Source organism: Haliotis asinina, chromosome 6 (assembly GCF_037392515.1).
Source record: "Haliotis asinina isolate JCU_RB_2024 chromosome 6, JCU_Hal_asi_v2, whole genome shotgun sequence".
Taxonomy (NCBI): domain Eukaryota; kingdom Metazoa; phylum Mollusca; class Gastropoda; order Lepetellida; family Haliotidae; genus Haliotis; species Haliotis asinina.
The window spans coordinates 3,153,431-3,171,494 of NC_090285.1; the positions used below are offsets into that span (position 1 = coordinate 3,153,431).

The 18,064-nt window shown below is 41.8% G+C and overlaps 1 protein-coding gene across 4 annotated transcripts in view; it reads left to right on the plus strand.

Moving 5' to 3' along the window:
• Positions 1 to 18,064, plus strand: part of LOC137286341 (phospholipase D1-like) — a 79,751-nt gene that overhangs the window by 34,631 nt on the left and 27,056 nt on the right. The window contains exons 1-11 of one of the 4 annotated variants that reach the window (XM_067818139.1): positions 146 to 232; positions 2,797 to 2,944; positions 4,199 to 4,327; positions 8,072 to 8,101; positions 11,319 to 11,424; positions 12,005 to 12,070; positions 13,721 to 13,878; positions 14,234 to 14,386; positions 15,043 to 15,192; positions 15,717 to 15,800; positions 16,005 to 16,086. In XM_067818139.1, the coding sequence (XP_067674240.1) occupies positions 217 to 232; positions 2,797 to 2,944; positions 4,199 to 4,327; positions 8,072 to 8,101; positions 11,319 to 11,424; positions 12,005 to 12,070; positions 13,721 to 13,878; positions 14,234 to 14,386; positions 15,043 to 15,192; positions 15,717 to 15,800; positions 16,005 to 16,086 (1,122 nt within the window). In that variant the 5' untranslated portion in view covers positions 146 to 216. Of the gene's footprint in view, positions 1 to 134; positions 233 to 2,796; positions 2,945 to 4,198; positions 4,328 to 8,071; positions 8,102 to 11,318; positions 11,425 to 12,004; positions 12,071 to 13,720; positions 13,879 to 14,233; positions 14,387 to 15,042; positions 15,193 to 15,716; positions 15,801 to 16,004; positions 16,087 to 18,064 lie in introns of those variants that run through there. The other 3 variants (XM_067818137.1, XM_067818141.1, XM_067818138.1) reach the window with 3 other exon arrangements.

Below are 18,064 nucleotides of genomic sequence, written 5' to 3' on the forward strand. Positions count from 1 at the left end.
TGAGGGCATGTATCGCTTCAAATCCGTTATATTAGATTAGGCAGGAATGGAAATGGATGAGTTAGCAACCTAGCAACATATTGCCTGAAGCCCAGTCAAGTCTGCACTATAAATAGCTCCTGCAGCAGCATCAGAGTGAGAGTGTCAGCAGTAGAGTCAGGGAGCTGGCCAAGTGTGTAGGAACTCGGGATTACTGTCAGCGTTAATTAGGAGACAATGGAAGATTATGAAAGTAAGTGTAAGATTGCTGTGTTTAGTTTCACCGTGGGTCAGCACTGGTGTCATAGATAGGCAGGTGTTTCACAGGTTAGGTCAGACATGTGTGGTACCAGGCTTTATGCATTAGGATGTTTCCCCAACACTTGTACTGTACTTTAGTTAATCATATGTTTTCTATTCACTTTTGTGAAAGTGCCAATATGGTTTTATGTACAGTGAGTAAATGAGGTTGTGTCTGGTTGTGTTGGAGATGTCTGTCTGGGCCCTGTTCACTGCAGGTGTTTAGTAATTGAACTGCTGTGGTGGAGCAGATAAAGTGTCTGCCGACCAAGGCAGGTCAGTGGTTCGATCCCCTGGCACTCAGCATTAAGGGAATACAATTAGAACCGATTGGGCTTATCAGGATTCTGTGTCTGTATCCATGTCAGTTTGTACTTCGGTATCTCAGTAGGCCATCACTACAGCCTGCATTAGTCAAGCAAACCGCCCCACTCAGGTGGAAGCACATCACTACAGGTGTAACAGGAACATTTAACTGTATGTTAAATTACACGGAGATATTTGTGGCTAGAAGCAAGACTTGTATTACAAACTTGCTTCAGTTAGACTTCTATTAAATATCATCATGTAACTGATGGATGTCCTTTAAATATTTACCTGCCAGGATTGTCCATGCAGCTTGGTCTGAGTGGCATTTAAGTTTGCATTACCCTGAGACATCACATTGCTGCAGTGTCAGTCTTTATCCCTACCATAGTAGATTTAGCAATAACTGAATTGATTTTCTCCATAACCATTATCTGTTGATGATATATTGCATATCCTGGAATCCATTGGAGAGAAGGATGTTTAGCTAATTTGCATCGAGTTTGTGTTCTGTCTTTGAGACTAGAACCAGACAACAAGCAATCCAAACTCAGCTGTATTACGATACGAAATATGTAACTTGATAAACCTGATACAATAGGCAGTACATCTGATCCTTGTGTTGTACACTCATGGCCTGTGGAGCTGTACATAAATCCAAGAACAGAAATGTCAGCCCAACGGCTGGCCTGGTCCTTTTCAGTTTGAAGACAATTGTTTGTTTCAATTAAAATTATATATATTTATAAACTGATCGTTAGCCTAGGGTATGACCCATTCTACACAGCTCCTGGCTCTCTCTGCCTCCATGATTAACATTCAGTGATATAAACTCACAGATCTACTCTCAGCACACAAATATTAATTTAGGATTCATTTGCTCTGGCCACTGTTACATGCATAGAAAGTGTGTCAGCTGTGCTTGTGTTTTTTATCAGTTTTACATCATGTGAGATCATTAGTGCTGTATCAATATATGGTATGAAATGTTTGTAAAACGTGGTGTTTTTCTAAGTGTTACTTAACGTGGATCCATACCATTCATGCTGAGACTTTGCCCTGGACCTGAGCATGGACACTGAAGGTTTGATTGCTCTTCCTGATTTGTCAGTGCTTGTTGTCCCCCGCCCAAATGCGCAATGGGGGACTGTATTCAGCTCGTATTCAGCAATGTCCGTACATATGTCTCGATTCTTGTAAACACGATATCTCATGAACTGTGGTACCAAATGAGTTCAAATTTGATGACAGCCTACATTGGGGGATGATACAGGCTCCAGTCGATTTGGATGACCTTGACCTTATTTTCCAGGTCACCCCGACTCTTGGTAATGCAGTATCTCATAAACTGTTATACCCAATTTCTTCATATTTGGTGACGGTCTTCATTGGGACATTATGTAAACACCAGTCAATTTAGGTGATCTTGACCTTATCTTCAAGGTCACCCCGACTCTGACCGCTTTTCAAGCTCATGTTAATCTCATATCTCATGCATTGATGTACCCAGTGTCTTCAAATATGATGACAGCCAACACTAGAGGATTACACAGACGATTCAGTTGATTTTGGTGATGTTGATCTTATTTTTAATGTGACCACGACGCTTTGTTCACTTGTCAAAGTTATGTTAATGCAATATCTCATAAAACATTGCAACCAATGTCTTCAATTTTGTTGACAGTCTACATTTGGTGATAATGCAGATACCAGTCATTTCACGTATTTTCTGTGTTAAAAAAAAGTAGTGAAATGTTACAGATATTACAGTCTTCTTTAGCTGGGGGACATTGCAAACACTTGTTAGTGTTGGGATTAAGTGCACTGCTTAGTGGAGTCAGCTGAATGACACTGGCTTGAGACCTCTCATCATCATCATCAGGAATAATACTTGCCAACTACAGAATACCAGATACCTACCACCCATACTGTTTAGTGTCATGTCACCCTAACCCTAAACCTGACATTTTTGCACAGTTCAAAAGTAAAGTCGCATGCTTTTGAAGGTGGAAGATATTCGGTATTTGTTAGTCTTACCACCGGAACAACTCACTCAAAAAATGAATGAAAGAATGGGTGTGACCTGAAGTGGTGCAGAAACATGAATGGTGACTGACTTTTGTCTGATCTACATTTCATCAAGTCTGTGTGCTTGAAGCAGGAAGATATGGTGACGTGATCTATCAGTAACTGATACGTCCTTGTTTGCAGGTTTACATTTCATTCCCTTCCGCACCATCCACAACAAGCCTGACCCATTCAACACCATCAGAGCCAACTGCTGGATTGGGCACCTGCCTGTGGAGGTCAAGCTGACCAAGTATGAGAAGCATGTGTCCAAGATGCTCAACCCTTACTTGTGAGTAGTTGACCCTTGGGATTCTAGGTTAGGATAAGTCCACTAGTCGATTTTCATAATAGTTATCCAACAACTAATTCTATGGATCTGTTCAGAATCTGCCCATCATTTGTGTGAAACACAACTAATGTGATCATATTGATTGGACGTCAGACTGTATAAACAAAAACAAGGTTCATTTATACAATGTCTTAAGACGTTTGTTGTTTGAGCTTAATGAATCCTTCTTTAGTTTTATCATGTGAATGGCATCTTGTATTTACTGATTTGTCCAACCTAAAAAACCAGGATGCAAAAAGTTCTTTCTAAAACATCATTCGAGACAATTCCCTCAGTGATTTAAGTGTTTCCAGGACCTTTTTTTTCTTTTTACATTAATTTCCAGGTTTGGACATAAAATGAGATCTTGTTTAGCGCAGTGCTGTTTTAAAGCTGCAAAAAGGTTCCTGTTTCATGTATTATGCTAACAGATTTGAGGTTTTTGTTCTTTGTTCTTTGTTCTTCTCATGGATCAATAGAGCTTGGTTCCTAACCCAGCAAGGTCCATCAGTTTATGGCAAAGTTGTGTCATGACTGATTCGCAAACTAGTTCCTCACACTTCACACTAAATCAATGTGTCCATTCTGGATTTTCTTGGGAGAGGATCCAAGATGCAGGAGTCAAAGTTTCAATATTATGAAATAATATTATCAGAGTTACTTTGATGTAATCGTAAGAGGCAACTAGCGGGATCGGGTGGTCAGGCTCGTTGACTTGATTGACACATGTCATCGGTTCCCAATTGCGCAGATCGATGATCATGTTGTTGGTCACTGGACTGTCTGGTCCAAACTCAGTTATTTACAGGCCGCTACCATATAGCAGGATGTAACATTCATTTAATAACCTTGCAAAAAGATGTAACAAAGAAAAAGTTTTTTGTAGTCATGTTTTTCTTCTTCTTGATTCCTTGGAAATCGTAGGAATTGGTGATGAGACAAAGAGGACTCTTTGGTCAGGCTCATGTTTTGTCTGACTGAAGATCTTCATACCACATAGTGGATGCTCATATTGTCAGTCACAAGTCCTGTCTGGTCTGAATCCGACAGTCGACTGAGGCTGCATTGTGAAACAGTCATCCACTCTCTCATAAACTCATTTGTGCTGCACTGGTTCAGACACTATGTGCCTTGAAGCAAATAGAACATTGGCCTTGCCTCATTTATGATTACAAATATGATCGTCATTGATGACCTTTCACCCTCTGTCACTAGGTACACGATTGAGGTAAAGCATGGAGACTTTGAGTGGACAGTGAAGCGGAGGTACAAACACTTCCGCCAGTTGCATGATGCTCTGACGCTGTACCGGGCCAGATACAGGCTACCCATACCTAAGAAAGAGTAAGTTGTCTGTGTGTGGCATCACCCTGCCTCATCTCTTGCTTTCTTTTGAAAAAGAACTACTCAGTGTGTGACCATTGTCATGAAATGATTCATAATGTATTCTTTGCTTTAATTCTTTTCAGGGTTTTAGAGCACCAGAACTTATTGCCTTCAAAAATAATGTTTTTATTTAAATAAGGTAATAGCGGGGTCTCTTGTTACAATGTCCCTTTCACTTGCATGAATAATGCACCTTCATAAGATAGCTTTCTGATGGCATTGATTAATGGGAACATTTTGTAGGCTTTTAACTTCTGACATTTGCAGTTTTACCGTTTCCACAAGTTCAGAAGAGGGAACATCGTTCTGAGACATTGTCTTTATTGATTCTGTTGTTGTTAGATTTGGCAGGTATACAGTCCTGTTTTGAAATATCCATTGCTTGCGTGTCTGCTTCACTGAATTTTTCTGCTTCTACTGATCACAGATATGAAAAAGAAGGTGTCTTGTACTGGACTGAATGGGGTCATCGATGGTGCAGAGCTGTATGTCATTAAGAACAATCACAGAAAAATGCAGCTTTGGAGAAAGCCTTTGTAGTTTCCTCATTATCACAGCAGAAGTCTGAGGCAGACTTGCACATAGTGGTGTTGATGCTAGAGTCAGTGGTGGGGCTCTTACTGGGTCAGAGACAATGCAGGATTCCATCAGGAGAACCCCATTGTTGTAATGCGTAAAGGCAATCTGGTATCATATAACATCAAAGAAATAATACAAAAATGTTAGAGCATGCAATAATCTCTTATTTTACTGATGTAGTCTATTTCCCAGATTCAGGTTGTCATGGTATAAACTGACTTCTGTAGACCTGACCATTAAAGACAGAAAAGGCATGTATAGACAGGAAATGATCAACTGTGAATTCCTCACCTTTGATATGACTTTTGAGAATCGGAAAAGTTACGACAAAAGGGTAAAAAATATTACTTGCTTCACTTTTTTTTCGCCAGAATATGAAAAAGACAAAAAAAGCTGTGAAACCTTTCAATCTTCATCTTCAGCAAAAGTTTACAATTTAGTGAAACAAACTCCACTCATCCACTGGGATAGTTTGTCTAGTACGGTAGGTTAGACCATAAACATAGCCGGCAATATTTATTAGGTCATGTCCAGGATCTAACATACATGTTGCTGAGACATGCAAATCAGTGAATGCATGTTCCTTCATCTGGAGGAGTTACTGGGCAGTTTAACTACTCTCTGACTGGTGGTCAGGTGTCTTTTGGATGGGTTTTCATCCTGAAAATTTCCCTCATTAGCAAAAATCACTGAAAAGCAGTCCTGGTCCTGTAGTTTATGTAATAGAGAACAGCATTCAAAATATCTGACTGCCTGATTGCCTGGGAAGTGTTATTTTCAACAAGGACTGCCAGATTCTCAAATTCACCTGCCCAGTGGTCAGGTTAAAATTTAGACATGTATACACATGTCATGACGTGTCATTGCTGGGAGTTTCCTACCTTGTGGAGAAACACCCCAAATCTGTTGATTCTGGAGCAAGAATCTTTGAGCTCCCAGTAGGTTTAGGATTGACTGCAAGAGCAGTTAAAACTGTGACGTCATCCTGATGGTTTAATGACATGCTGTCTTGTGGCAGTAGACTTTGGCTAAACAGACTGATGGCGAGCAACAGTGGGATGCTGTTACACTCAGATGTATTCTTATCCATCAAATCTCTTCTCTACTTTAGCTTCAAAATCAATTTCTTTACTAAAGTGTTCTGGCTTGTGAATTCCTGTGTGTATTGGGCGAATGAAATCAGCTGACAATAGATGTACACAGCCTTCTCAGTAGAGGCACCTTGTATTAATAACCTCGAGCTGCAGCTCCCAAGGCTCAGTCTTCCTTTATTTGTGCATATTAAATCAGTGGCTGATTCGTCCCTTGATATCTGCATGAATAAAAATAAATAATTCAGGAATGTGAAATATTCCTGGTAATGAGGGAATAAACTTATACTGATGGATAAAAGTAAAGGAACAAGCCTCGTGTCAAGTGGCAGTCCATTTTATTTTACTGGTAGAACTATGACTACAGGGTATAGGCCAAACGGTGGCCAGCTGGTTAAACTGGAGTTGGATTGAACAAGAGGTAGACTAAGTTTAGATTTGGTTGAAGTACTAAGTGAAGTTTAAACTTTACAAAGATTGAACCAAGGTGTTTTGAACTATTGGTTGGTTGATCAAGGGGTGGTTTGAACTGTGTCTTGGTTAAACTAGGGACTGGTTAAAATATTGATTGGTGAAACAGTGGTTAGATTGAACTATGGGTTGGTTGCATTAGGTTCTAGTTGAAGTTTGGGTAGATGATGAGGATTGGATTTTACCAAGGTTGATCAAACTAAGGATTGGTTGAAATAATGGTGGATTGGTGATGGTTGAACTAGGGATGGATTGAATGGGAGGTTAGATGAAATGGGAATATTTGGAGTAGGGTCGCTTGATCCAGACATGGTAAAGCGTGAAGCTTGGTAGACCAGGTTTGGTTGAAGTAGTGGAGGGTTGAACAAGGTGTTAGAATAGGGAAAGGTTGAACTAGCGATTGGTAAAAGTAGGAGTATATCAGAATTGGAGCAGGTAGAGAGTATCCATTGTCAGAGTAGTGATTGATTTAACATGGGTTGATCATAGAAGGGATTATTGGGACATGGGACTTGTCAGAATAAAGGGTTCGTCAAGTTAGTTTCAGACAAGGGGAAAATAAGTAGATTTGTAAGTACGTGCCAAAGCCCAATCACCCTCACATGAAAGTACAAGTGTTCCCATGTTCTTTTCTTGGCTTCTTTGCAAGCTTTGTATTGCAGAGTGAGTGAAATTCTGCAAATAAATAAAGGAACACTTATACTTTCAGGATATCCCTTATTTATTTCCATGAGTATAAATCATTCCTTATCTCTGAATTGAACATGGTTCCATGAGTACAAGTCATGGCTGTACTGTTCAGATGAAACAGGGCACTTGCTACGTTATGACCATAGAATGCACGTTATGGCCATACAATGGATGTGATACTAACAGTCAGCCATAGACAAAGATTTGGTGTTGTTCATATCCATTTCTATGCCTTGTTGTCCCCTGCCGCAATGGAACATGGGACTATGTATTTAGCGGCATCTGAAGGTATGTTCCAATTCTTGTTAACGCGATATGTCATGAACTATTATACCCAATATCTTCAAATTTGGTGACAACTATACATTTGGGGATTACACAGACACCAGTCTCTTTTGGTGACCTTGACCTTATTTTCGAGGTCACCACAACACTATGGCCACTTTTCAGGTTCTTGTTAACGTGATCTCATGAACTATTGTACCCAACATCTTCAAATTTGGTGACAGCCTACATTGGGGGAATTACACAAACACCAGCTGCTTTTGGTGACCTTGACCTTATTTTCAAGGTTAATGTCATCAATATTTCATTGTTCTTTAGCGGCGGGGGACATTGCCATATTTGTGGTAAACACTTGTTTTTCTTTACAACCAACCATATTCCCATATATATGTATATATTGACAATGAGTGAAAGTTATTATAACAGGGAAAAAACATTTTTTCAAGTATGAATCATTCATGTGTTGGATAGAACAAGATATTGATGCCTTAAAAGCATTGAATTGATATGATTTAAATAATAAGTCTTTTTACCAAGTGTTGAATGGGGTTGTGAATTACATCTGCTGCTGACGCTCTGCTTCCAGATATGTTGGATCATGGACGCCCTTGCTCAGGTTCTTTGGCCTTTATTGATTTCTAGAAATAATTTTTATTACTCATATATTTTCTTGTGATATACTGCTACAAGATGCTATTGTAGTGGCAGATAGAGAACAAATATTAGCTGCAGTTATTATGCATTCAGTTATGTATCTGTTTATAGGTCAACATATCCCTGCATGTTCTATGCTGTCATCTGCAAGTGTTGCTAGAATTTTAGATAAAACATAGGGTATTGTTTTTCTAAATACTGCATATTGTAATTATTATTTAGAATGCATGATTATCTTGTGTTTTTACCGTGACCTGTCACATGTGGGTTTTTTTCATTCAGACACTATGGTATGATAATGAATAGTTTGAATGTATTTATAAAACAGAAACAAAACTCTTTCTGGGATAGAGTTACATGGATAGTGTAAGTGTAACCATTGTGTCACTAGTTTCCAGAGGTCTTCTCCTCGGGCAAAAGGTTTAGTGTGTTTGAATATTCTAGCAGATTTATTCAGTTCAAATTTGTAGCATAATTAAAGCATAGAGATCTGATAATGGATGTTAGTCATCATCAGCACAATTTCACAGGGCTGCAGGACAGGTGTGAATTTAACCGTTTGTAACTATGGTTTCAAGAGTATTGCTATTAACTTATTGTCGACTATATCAAACATATTGTGTTGACAGCATCAAACCATCTCCTTATATCCCAGTTAGCTGGAGAAAGATCACAGACAGGACTCCTGATCGTTATGACTGGCCAGTTATACCTGTACAAACATGGACTATAATGCTGAATTCTTACAATGGTGTATTTACAAGTACAGACATGTGATATTACCTGCTTAGTTTGTCTATTTTTGGATATTTGATTTTTTAGCACAACTGCTCTTTTTGGCTATAGTCCAAAAATGTTCCACCTTGATAAAAGAGAGCTATTCAGCTCAGGTGTATTATTACTTGTTTGTAAGGTGTAATAAACATTTAAATTGAGTGTGCTTAATCTTGTGTGGAATTATGAACAAATATAGTCCTAAGAATCTGCCATCTAACACATTAATACCTGCCATGTGCAATACAAAAATCTGCATTAAGTGATTCATTTAATCTATTTGTGATCACTTATAGTGTTAGGAAAGACGTTTACCCTCTGCTACTGTTGCTCAGTACATGAGTGTTGTCACACTGCACATATCAGTTGCCTAATACTGTGCCAACTTAACACTGGGTGAGTAGTTTATTAACTGCACCTGTAATCTGCTGCTTATTAAATAATGTTAACTCATGCAATCGGGCATAGGATCCTACCGGTGTTGATACCAAGTTGACCTGGTACCGATATCAACCCACAACTGTCAAACCTGGATTTGATTCCCCACATGGATACAGTGTGTGAAGACCATTTCTTGTGTCCCACTTCATGAATTGCTGCAATATTGCTAAAAGCAGTGTAAAACTTAACTCAGTCACACATCAAACCTGGCAATCAATTAGCTGAAACTAGAGAAGACAGACAAGATGTAAAGTTTTACTGTGATTCTTGTGCAATCTTTGAATATAAGAATATTGTAAGATTTAATAGGCAGAATGTTTGTGAGTGGGGGTAGGTGTTTAGAGGATGGGGGTGTTATCCCAAGATTGGTAAGCTCTACTCATGTCACTGTAAAGATCAGTATCGGTTGTAGAGGAACTAAACGTGGTTTCAGTTTCAGTGTTCCACGCATTTCTACTAAAACAGGGAAATGAATTTGGAAGTTGGTTATTTTTATGATGTTATTTTTATTGTCTATTTATTGGTCTTTCACTTTGATATTTTGTCATGACATTGATCCGGGCGAAGTTGTGATTATCTTTGACATTACTAGATGATCAATTCCCATTATGCAACATGCTTCCTATTTTTTTAATCTCAAGCCCTGTTTTTCTTCTCTTTCATGTATTTTACTTTTACACTTCATGCTTGCTATTATTTGTCTTTACTTCACTTGTCAGTAAACTTGATATTAAATCTTTACATGTGAACTTGTCCCAGATTGGTCGGGCTCAGCCTCCATGGTTTGGTAGTCAGATTGTTTGGCTGAAGAGTGTCCTCTCCCCATCTCCCTCCTCCCCTAACACCATACCCTCTCCCTCCTCCCTGACACCTTACCCTCTCCCTCCTCCACCAACTCCTTACCCTCTCCCTCCTCCACCAACTCCTTACCCTCTCCCTCCTCCCCGACACCTTACCTGCTCCCAGTCCTCCCCCAACACCTTATCCTCCTCCTCCCAGTCTCCTGCACATCCACTTACCGCCCTGCCACATTTTCCACACACCCCCACACACCTCTACACACCTCTACACACCCCTACACACACACACACCAACATACCAACACACCCACCCCACCCCTACACACCCCAATACACACACCTCCACCCATCACTTCACACACCCATAGACCCATCTCAGTAAGTATTTACCAGAAACTAGGTTTCTTCGACATTTCCTGTGTCAGTTGGAAATAACAGTAGCACCAGTGTTGCTCTGATGCATCATCACAACACCTGTCATCCACATGGCACCATCTTGTGATGGAGTAGAGGATTTCATGAATATTCATACACCTACAGTTCTGTTTGAATTTATTGGTCAGGGTAGTGAGGCTTCTATAACAGAAGATACTATCCATGATAGATTACCATGGTAACCACTGCAACCACTTATAGAGAGATCATGCTTCAAAGGTTGATTACATTATCCTCAAATATCAACGTCAGTGCTAATCTTGCCGACAAAACAAGCTATCTCCAAAGTATATTCATTAAGCTCAATACTGACATGGTTCCAGGGCGTCAAACTCAACAGATTGACAGACTGACTGACTGACTGACTCACTCACTCACTACCGCACTGGCAGATATAACCAGCTGCCACTACACCGCTTCTTGCTTGATACTGACATGGTTCTCCAGGGGATTATTAAACACAACTCATTTTTTACTTTATCACAGGTGACAGAATTCCTGCACTGTCTGAAAATCAGAAGAACTGTGTCTGTGAACTCTTTTACAAATAATGATTAAAATATGAAGTTTGTTATTAATAAATCAAATCATTATTAGAAAACATTGAATAGTAGATACTTAATATTCAGTATTTATATCTCAAATCAAATTAAATTTTTGCCAAAGACTGAATGATGTTTGTTGTTTTGCCATGATTCAACTTACAGAGAGCTGTGATCCCAATTGCAGGTATCGTGAAAGACGCAAGACTATGAAACAGGACCATCGCGTCAGTGTTCGGTTCCCCCTTAGACCTGACTACCTCGTCAGTGAACACAACATCCAAGAACGCATGGTAATGTTGCAGTCTGTGGAGGGAAATAAGGGAACACTTGTAACGTGTATAATGGCCGAAGTATTTCAAATGTTGCCATAGTAGCACAGATATCACTTGCAGTCATGGACCTCTCATACCTTGCTCAAAAGTCCTTCAGATTTCTTTGTAATTTTCACATCTGAAATTCTTGGAGACATTTCATTAAGTGATAGATTGATACGCCTGTTGATCACTGGATTGTCTGGTCAAGACTCAGATGTTTACAAACCCTTACCATATGGCTGCAGATTTGCTGAGTGCAGTATTAAGCATCATACAAACAGCAGCAAAACAAATTTGGCATATATTCATCCAAAATGACATGTAATAAATAAGCTGAATAAATAAATAAGCTGGCAACAGGTGGTGTTAACAAAATGTAGTACTGTAATGAATCCCCAGGACTTGAGAGAACTGACCCCTGATTGTCTGGAAGCAAACCTGTATTGTTAGTTTCGGGTTAACGTGGTGTTTGTTATTTCTGTGAGGAGGGTTAATACTGTGAGTAAAGAAACCTGATTTTACATTAATGCTGTAACTGTCTGTTCTTTTGTATCAGACTCAGCTGGAGAAGTACCTCTGCAGCCTTCTCAAGTGCAAGTCATTCAAAAACCACTCAGAGACTGTGAGTACCATCAGAAACATTCACACTCCCAGCAACATGCAGCTCTTCATAAAGTTTAATCTCTCCTTGCCTACATACGTTTAGTACAAACTGAGTTGAGTTGTGCTACTGGGTGCTGAACATGTGGAAGGCCAAAAGAGTTACCTCCCCTGGCAGGAATCCTTTGGTTTAACCCATTAAGATTCAAATTAGAACTGATCTTCAGTAACCCAAGCTTGTCCTAAGACTTGACCATTAGGATCAGGTGGTCAGGTGCACTGTCTTAGTTGACATGTCATTGTGTCCCTGTTTAACCTAGGCTGCTGTTGTCAGTCTTCTCCCAACACTGTTTAACCCAAGCTGTAGTTGTTAGGCTTCTCCCAACCCTGTATAACCCAGCCTCCAGTTGTTATGCTTCTCCTGACCCTCTTTAACCTAGCCTACAGTCGTCATGCTTCTCCCGACCTTGTATAACACTGTCTGCAGTTGTCATGTTTCTCCCAACACTGTTTAATCCAGTCTGTAGTTGTCATGCTTCTCCTGACCCTGTTTAACCCAGACTGTAGTTGTCATGCTTCTCCTGACCCTGTTTAATCCAGCCTGCAGCTGTCATGCTTCTCCTGACACTGTTTAATCCAGTCTGTAGTTGTCATGCTTCTCCTGACCCTGTTTAATCCAGTCTGTAGTTGTCATGCTTCTCCTGACCCTGTTTAACCCAGTCTGTAGTTGTCATGCTTCTCCTGACCCTGTTTAATCCAGTCTGTAGTTGTCATGCTTCTCCTGACACTGTTTAATCCAGTCTGTAGTTGTCATGCTTCTCCTGACCCTGTTTAACCCAGACTGTAGTTGTCATGCTTCTCCTGACCCTGTTTAACCCAGACTGTAGTTGTCATGCTTCTCCTGACACTGTTTAATCCAGTCTGTAGTTGTCATGCTTCTCCTGACACTGTTTAATCCAAGCTGTAGTTGTCATGCTTCTCCTGACCCTTTTTAATCCAGTCTGTAGTTGTCATGCTTCTCCTGACCCTGTTTAATCCGGTCTGTAGTTGTCATGCTTCTCCTGACCCTGTTTAATCCAGTCTGTAGTTGTCATGCTTCTCCTGACCCTGTTTAATCCGGTCTGTAGTTGTCATGCTTCTCCTGACCCTGTTTAATCCAGTCTGTAGTTGTCATGCTTCTCCTGACCCTGTTTAACCCAGACTGTAGTTGTCATGCTTCTCCTGACCCTGTTTAATCCAGTCTGTAGTTGTCATGCTTCTCCTGACCCTGTTTAATCCAGTCTGTAGTTGTCATGCTTCTCCTGACCCTGTTTAACCCAGTCTGTAGTTGTCATGCTTCTCCTGACCCTGTTTAATCCAGTCTGTAGTTGTCATGCTTCTCCTGACCCTGTTTAACCCAGACTGTAGTTGTCATGCTTCTCCTGACCCTGTTTAATCCAGTCTGTAGTTGTCATGCTTCTCCTGACCCTGTTTAATCCAGTCTGTAGTTGTCATGCTTCTCCTGACCCTGTTTAATCCAGTCTGTAGTTGTCATGCTCCTCCTGACCCTGTTTAATCCAGTCTGCAGCTGTCATGCTTCTCCTGACCCTGTTTAATCCAGCCTGTAGTTGTCATGCTTCTCCTGAGACTGTTTATCCCAGACTGCAGTTGTCATAGTTCCTGTCTGTTCCAGATGCGTTTCTTTGAAGTGAGTCCGCTGTCCTTCGTGAACAAGCTGGGTCGCAAGGGGAAGGAGGGTTTGATCAAGAAGTGCTCTGGAGGCCGTAGGATTAACATTGGCTGTTGTGGCTGCCTCAGCAAAGTCCATCTGGCAGGTACTTGGAACAGAAGGTATTCATGACTTTTGTGTGTCTATGTCTTTAGGTTTGTGTAAACAGACAGACAACATCTCATGATCCAGTCATCTGGAGATACAGACTTCAAGTTTATGGTGTAATTAGATTGTATCATGCTCAGTATTTCCTACCAATAATGTGTGTGTAGTTTGTTCTTGCTAATAAAGACCAAGTTGGCTAGTATTAATGCAGGCATTTTTGAGTCTGTGACTGATAACTTCCCTCTGCCCAGTGATTGCGGTTTGTACCAACAATACTTGTCACTCACACGCACGCACGCACTCTCACTCACTCACTCACTCACTCACTCACTCACTCACTCACTCACTCACTCACTCACTGCGTTTCAGGTGGCTTGTGATCAAAGATAACTTCGTAGCCTACATCCGACCCGAAGATGGCGCTGTCAGTGATGTCATGTTGATGGACTCTGACTTCACCGTCCAGTGTGGGATGGCATCAACAGGTGCCCCACATGGTGTCCTCATCTCAAATCTCAACAGGTACAGACAGGTGTTGGGCCAGGCTGCTGCATCTAGGTGGAGGGGCACATGTTCTGTGTAATAATTCTGTATACAATTGTTACTGTTCAGGTCCAGATACATTCCATACCTTAAGTATTTAGTTCCTACACCAAATACAGGTCACAGTTGCAATATGTATGAGTCACGAGAATGTCAAAGGAATATGAATGGCATGAGATACCATGAAACCTCAGATAGCAGCGTATGAAATAACAAAGAGGAGAAATTCACAGCTAGCCAGCCCAACAGTCTGGTGCAGATGTTAAATGTTCCACACGTCTGAGTAAATTCACCGTATCTTGGTGTCTGGTCTGGTTAAATCCATTTTGGCAACTTTTTGAAGTTGCCAGCCCTGTAGTCTGACTGGGGTTCTTGGCTTATTTCATACATTGCAGGTAGACTGTTTGTAAATCAACAGTCAGTCACGCACCAAAACGAATCTTGTTAGACCCTATCTCTTCCCATGGAAACTACAGAATATGTTCAAACTGACTGTCTTTCCGCATGGTAACTACAAAATGAGTTGTGTATGACCTTGTCTGTTCCCATGGAAACTATGGAATCATTTGTGTAAGACCTTCTCTGTCCCCATGCAAATAACAGAAAGATTTGTATATGACCCTGTCCGTTCCCAGGAAGCTGCTGATCAAGTGCTGGACCTCCCGCAAAGCCCGGGAGTGGAAGGAGTGCCTGGAGGACCGTGCCATGACCACGGCACGTGATTACACCCAGGTGAACCGGTTCCGGTCATATGCCCCACTCAGAGAGGATTCTTATGCCAGATGGTAAGATGGTCTGTGATGTCACTGACAGCTTGCAGACTAGAACTAAAGATCAGGCACCAAGCTGTCAATAAATCAGTAAACTCTGTAGAAATGGTGGTTTAGATCTCTATTTCTGGTAACCTTCAAATCAAGCCAGAAATTTATGTCCCTCAAACCTGCATCAGGTCCAACAGTTGAGTGAATGACTTAGGTGTTATACTGCTTTTAGCAATATTCTCTCAATATCATGGCAGGGGACACCAGAAATGGGCCTTACACATTGTATCCATAAGGGAAATCAGATCTGAGCCTTTAGCAGGATGAACGAATGCTTTAACCATTAGGCTGCCACATCGCCCTGGCAGATATCACAAGCTGATTTATCTTCTAGCTCATTGCCACTGAAGTAACATGGTACATCTCCAGTGTTCTTTATCACCAATCATGGTATCCCGAGATCATATAGATGTAGTATGTAAACATGGCCCCCAACACACTGTTGCTAGTTTAGACCCGTGTCAGCAGATTGTTATTTCATGTGACAGGTTTGTGGACGCATCCTCCTACTTTGAAGCTGTTGCCGACGCCCTTGAGAAGGCCAAGGAGGAGATCTTCATAGCAGACTGGTGGTGAGTTGGTGAAGCTGGAGTCAGGAATCAACAGCTAACCTGACACCAATACTGAACCAACAGAAGTGTATACTGTAATGGAGTAGCAAAAATATTGCACTTCACATAAGTTTGTAAAGTTGACTTGGTATGTGTGTCTGACCATCTATTCTGTACATTGTCTTGCTGCCTGTTCTGTACATTGTCTTGCTGTCTGTTTTGTAGGTTGAGTCCAGAGATCTACTTGAAGCGGCCAATGCTAGAAGGTGACAAATGGAGACTGGATGTCATCCTGCAGAGGAAAGCGGTGAGTGGACAGGGGCTGCGTGTTGCAGAACTCCCATATTAAACATGTACTATCTTGTCAGTATATTTCCATGTGAATTCTTCCTCTATTTCTAAACGCATATACTGATGCAGCAACATCATGGTGGGAGTGAACAAGACTGGTTGTTGCTGTGCAGGAGAGGGGGGTTATGGTGTACATCCTGCTGTGCAAAGGGAGTGAACCAAGCCTGGTTGTTGTTGTGCAGGAGTCTGGTTGTTTTTGTGCAGGAGATGGGGGTCAAGATGTACATCCTGCTGTACAAGGGGAGTGAACTAAGCCTGGTTGTTGTTGTTGTGCAGGAGATGGGTGTCAAGGTGTACATCCTGCTGTACAAGGGGAGTGAACTAAGTCTGGTTGTTGTTGTTGTGCAGGAGATGGGGGTCAAGGTGTACATCCTGCTGTACAAGGGGAGTGAACTAAGTCTGGTTGTTGTTGTTGTGCAGGAGATGGGGGTCAAGGTGTACATCCTGCTGTACAAGGGGAGTGAACTAAGCCTGGTTGTTGTTGTTGTGCAGGAGATGGGGGTCAAGGTGTACATCCTGCTGTACAAGGGGAGTGAACTAAGTCTGGTTGTTGTTGTTGTGCAGGAGATGGGGGTCAAGGTGTACATCCTACTGTACAAGGGGAGTGAACTAAGCCTGGTTGTTGTTGTGCAGGAGATGGGGGTCAAGGTGTACATCCTACTGTACAAGGGGAGTGAACTAAGCCCTGGTTGTTGTTGTGCAGGAGATGGGGGTCAAGGTGTACATCCTACTGTACAAGGGGAGTGAACTAAGCCTGGTTGTTGTTGTTGTGCAGGAGATGGGGGTCACGGTGTACATCCTGCTGTACAAGGGGAGTGAACTAAGCCTGGTTGTTGTTGTTGTGCAGGAGATGGGGGTCAAGGTGTACATCCTACTGTACAAGGGGAGTGAACTAAGCCTGGTTGTTGTTGTTGTGCAGGAGATGGGGGTCAAGGTGTACATCCTGCTGTACAAGGGGAGTGAACTAAGCCTGGTTGTTGTTGTGCAGGAGATGGGTGTCAAGGTGTACATCCTACTGTACAAGGGGAGTGAACTAAGTCTGGTTGTTGTTGTTGTGCAGGAGATGGGGGTCAAGGTGTACATCCTGCTGTACAAGGGGAGTGAACTAAGTCTGGTTGTTGTTGTGCAGGAGATGGGGGTCAAGGTGTACATCCTACTGTACAAGGGGAGTGAACTAAGCCTGGTTGTTGTTGTGCAGGAGATGGGTGTCAAGGTGTACATCCTACTGTACAAGGGGAGTGAACTAAGCCTGGTTGTTGTTGTTGTGCAGGAGATGGGGGTCAAGGTGTACATCCTGCTGTACAAGGGGAGTGAACTAAGCCTGGTTGTTGTTGTTGTGCAGGAGATGGGGGTCAAGGTGTACATCCTACTGTACAAGGGGAGTGAACTAAGCCTGGTTGTTGTTGTTGTGCAGGAGATGGGGGTCAAGATGTACATCCTACTGTACAAGGGGAGTGAACTAAGTCTGGTTGTTGTTGTTGTGCAGGAGATGGGGGTCAAGGTGTACATCCTGCTGTACGAGGGGAGTGAACTAAGCCTGGTTGTTGTTGTTGTGCAGGAGATGGGGGTCAAGGTGTACATCCTGCTGTACAAGGGGAGTGAACCAAGCCTGGTTGTTGTTGTTGTGCAGGAGATGGGTGTCAAGGTGTACATCCTACTGTACAAGGGGAGTGAACTAAGTCTGGTTGTTGTTGTTGTGCAGGAGATGGGGGTCAAGGTGTACATCCTGCTGTACAAGGGGAGTGAACTAAGTCTGGTTGTTCTTGTTGTGCAGGAGATGGGGGTCAAGGTGTACATCCTACTGTACAAGGGGAGTGAACTAAGCCTGGTTGTTGTTGTGCAGGAGATGGGGGTCAAGGTGTACATCCTACTGTACAAGGGGAGTGAACTAAGCCCTGGTTGTTGTTGTGCAGGAGATGGGGGTCAAGGTGTAC